Consider the following 2,526-nt stretch of genomic DNA (forward strand, 5'->3'; position numbering starts at 1 on the left):
GACAATAATAATAACATAACAGGTCACCAATCTAACATGTTTAGCTCTATAACATTTAAATGCACCTCTTCAATGTCTTAAGAGAAAAGAATGTAATGAACATTTTTTAATGTATGTCCTGCATCACTGTACAGAAGACTGCCATATGATAGCGCTTTCTAGCTTGTTTGTTGTTTCGGTAACTACATCAAAATTACCGCTAGGTGGACAAAAATCACGCCATCTGGAGGAAAATCACCCGGCTTTTTCAAATCACGAGAGAATGTGTACAAAACAACAAAAATGGTGCCGACAACGCTTCTGGGTCGTTTCATTGAATGTCGGTGATTTTAAAGTAATTTTGAGGGGTAAATAATTTTTTTTTTTACGATCATTGCAATTGTCCGACGGGCAAATGCAATGAAATTTGTACTCTCCCAACAATAAAAACTACTTGCTCCGGGCGATGGTTAACATCGAGCCCTAATGGCTATTGATAAATAGTTTTAGTTTGTATTCCAGGCAGTTCCAGTGCTTCAGTGTTGCAAAACACCCATTAAAAATAGTTTTTGTCTTCCATACCTTTAGTGCTTTGAATATCAAATTTAATTTGTGGTTAGTGTTTTTTTGTGCTTCTCACTTGCGTCAACCCAAGAAATCTAAGTGCAGGACGGATCTGAACGTCAGAGAAGCCGAGGAAGCTGCAGTGGCAAATATAGACTAGACTAAGAATGAAAATGGAGGCTAAGAAACACTAAAGTTGTTACTGAACACCCAGATTTGGTGTTTCCCTTCTTCCCGGAGGTCCAGCAGATCCAATTGTAATGTCAACCAATGATTTAAAAAGGTTTTCTAATGACAGCTCAGGTTGCTGCACATTAAATCTTAGGAAAAAAAAGAAAAAAAGGACTTCTATAACAAAGAATTGGTGTAATAAATATGATTTATTATTTCTGCATCTGTATTGAATAGTTTTTATTTAGTATTGGTTTACCAGTATGCAAATATCTGCCATTTCTGTAATCTTTAGGTTGGTCTTCCCAGCGCCTTTGACATGATGCTAACGGGGAGAAACATCAAAGCAGATAAAGCCAAGAAGATGGGGCTTGTTCACCAGCTTGTAGACCCACTAGGTAATAACTCTGACTTCAGCCACATTTTTCAAAAAAGTTAAACGAAGATTTGTGTTTTATAAGCGTTTACTTTTAACATTGTTTTTGGCCATTCTGCAGGGCCTGGACTGAAAGGTCCAGAAGAGAGAACGATAGAGTACTTAGAAGAAGTTGCTGTTGAATGTGCCAGAGGGATCGTCAACAAAAAGATCGCTCTTCAGAAAGAGAAAAACATGATGCAAAGTAACTTCCTTCCCTTTATTTACTGTTTAAATCTTTGCTCACTACTGTTGGTTTTCATTATAAATGTCATTCATCTCTGTCAACAGAAATTACAGACTATGTGATGAGCTTCGAGTTTGTGCGGAATCAGATTTATAAAACAGTTCATGGTAAAGTCATGAAGCAGAGCAAAGGACTTTATCCAGCACCTCTGAAAATCATTGAAGTAAGTGAAATCTTTGTGCAATAATCTATAAATCTACATAAAATGTCTCTCAGCCATAGTGCTGTTTTTGAAAGGTTTGTTCTGTAACACCCAGAACTCTAAATTTGTAAAGGTACAACCAACCGTTCCGAATTTCTGATGATTCCAGTATTTCTTTAAAGTTGCAATGTTATGCGTATTCAAGCAGTCCATAGTCGGCCATTGGCACATATAATGAAATATTTCCTTTTGCACTATAGAGTATTTATTTGTTGTGAAATATTGTTTTCTTTCAACGTTTTAAGAACAAAAAATGCATTCAAAGCGTAGATGTGTCTCTGCCATATTGGTGCCGTCCATTTCATCAAGCTGTATCAGGCTACTTCTGAACATTCAGATCCTTTGTAGGAAGCCTGAAGAAAGTCTAAGACCTATTGCAACTAGAAAAAAAAAACATTTTCATGACTTATGCTACGTTCACACCGGCCGCAGCAGAAGCAGCGAGTTTACATGCAAAGTCAATGGTTGACGCGCGTCAAGGCACAGCAAAAGGTCCCGCAGCGTGTTTTGAGCAGCTGAAGCAGCACGTCGGGAGCGTTTAAGCAGCTGTGTGTGAGTGTGTGCGTGAATAGGTGAATGAATGTAGTGTAAAGCACTTTGGTCAAGTCTCCTGACTTGAATAAAGGTGCTATATAAGTACATGCCATTTACCATCTGACGCGCCCCAAACGCGCCGCTGCTCGAGATGGAAAGATTGAACTTTTGCTGCTCGACGCACCGCATCAACCAATCAGAGAAGCTGATCTGGGAGCTGGCAGAGAGAGAGAGAGAGACAGATCGCTCCTCTGAAACAGTTTGACGCCTAAATTAACTTAAAATGCAGAAATCTGCCGACAGAATATGTTCGCTTTTATTATCCTGCTGTCTGCAGTTTGGATTATTTAGATGAAAAAAACCTACCAGCTGCCGCGGTGAACCGCGAGGAGGCGACCCGGCCAGAGGCTGCTG

At 39.4% G+C, this 2,526-nt stretch overlaps 1 protein-coding gene across 1 annotated transcript in view; it reads left to right on the forward strand.

Annotated features, from left to right (window-relative positions):
* hadha (hydroxyacyl-CoA dehydrogenase/3-ketoacyl-CoA thiolase/enoyl-CoA hydratase (trifunctional protein), alpha subunit) overlaps positions 1–2,526 on the forward strand; it is a 20,293-nt gene that overhangs the window by 6,273 nt on the left and 11,494 nt on the right. Inside the window, exons 7-9 of the mRNA XM_015392160.1 lie at positions 1,010–1,112; positions 1,212–1,334; positions 1,421–1,539. Coding sequence (XP_015247646.1) covers positions 1,010–1,112; positions 1,212–1,334; positions 1,421–1,539 — 345 coding nt within the window. The remainder of the gene's footprint in view (positions 1–1,009; positions 1,113–1,211; positions 1,335–1,420; positions 1,540–2,526) is intronic.

The sequence above is a fragment of the Cyprinodon variegatus genome, unplaced genomic scaffold (genome assembly GCF_000732505.1).
Source record: "Cyprinodon variegatus isolate N-32 unplaced genomic scaffold, C_variegatus-1.0 Scaffold576, whole genome shotgun sequence".
Taxonomy (NCBI): Eukaryota; Metazoa; Chordata; class Actinopteri; order Cyprinodontiformes; family Cyprinodontidae; genus Cyprinodon; species Cyprinodon variegatus.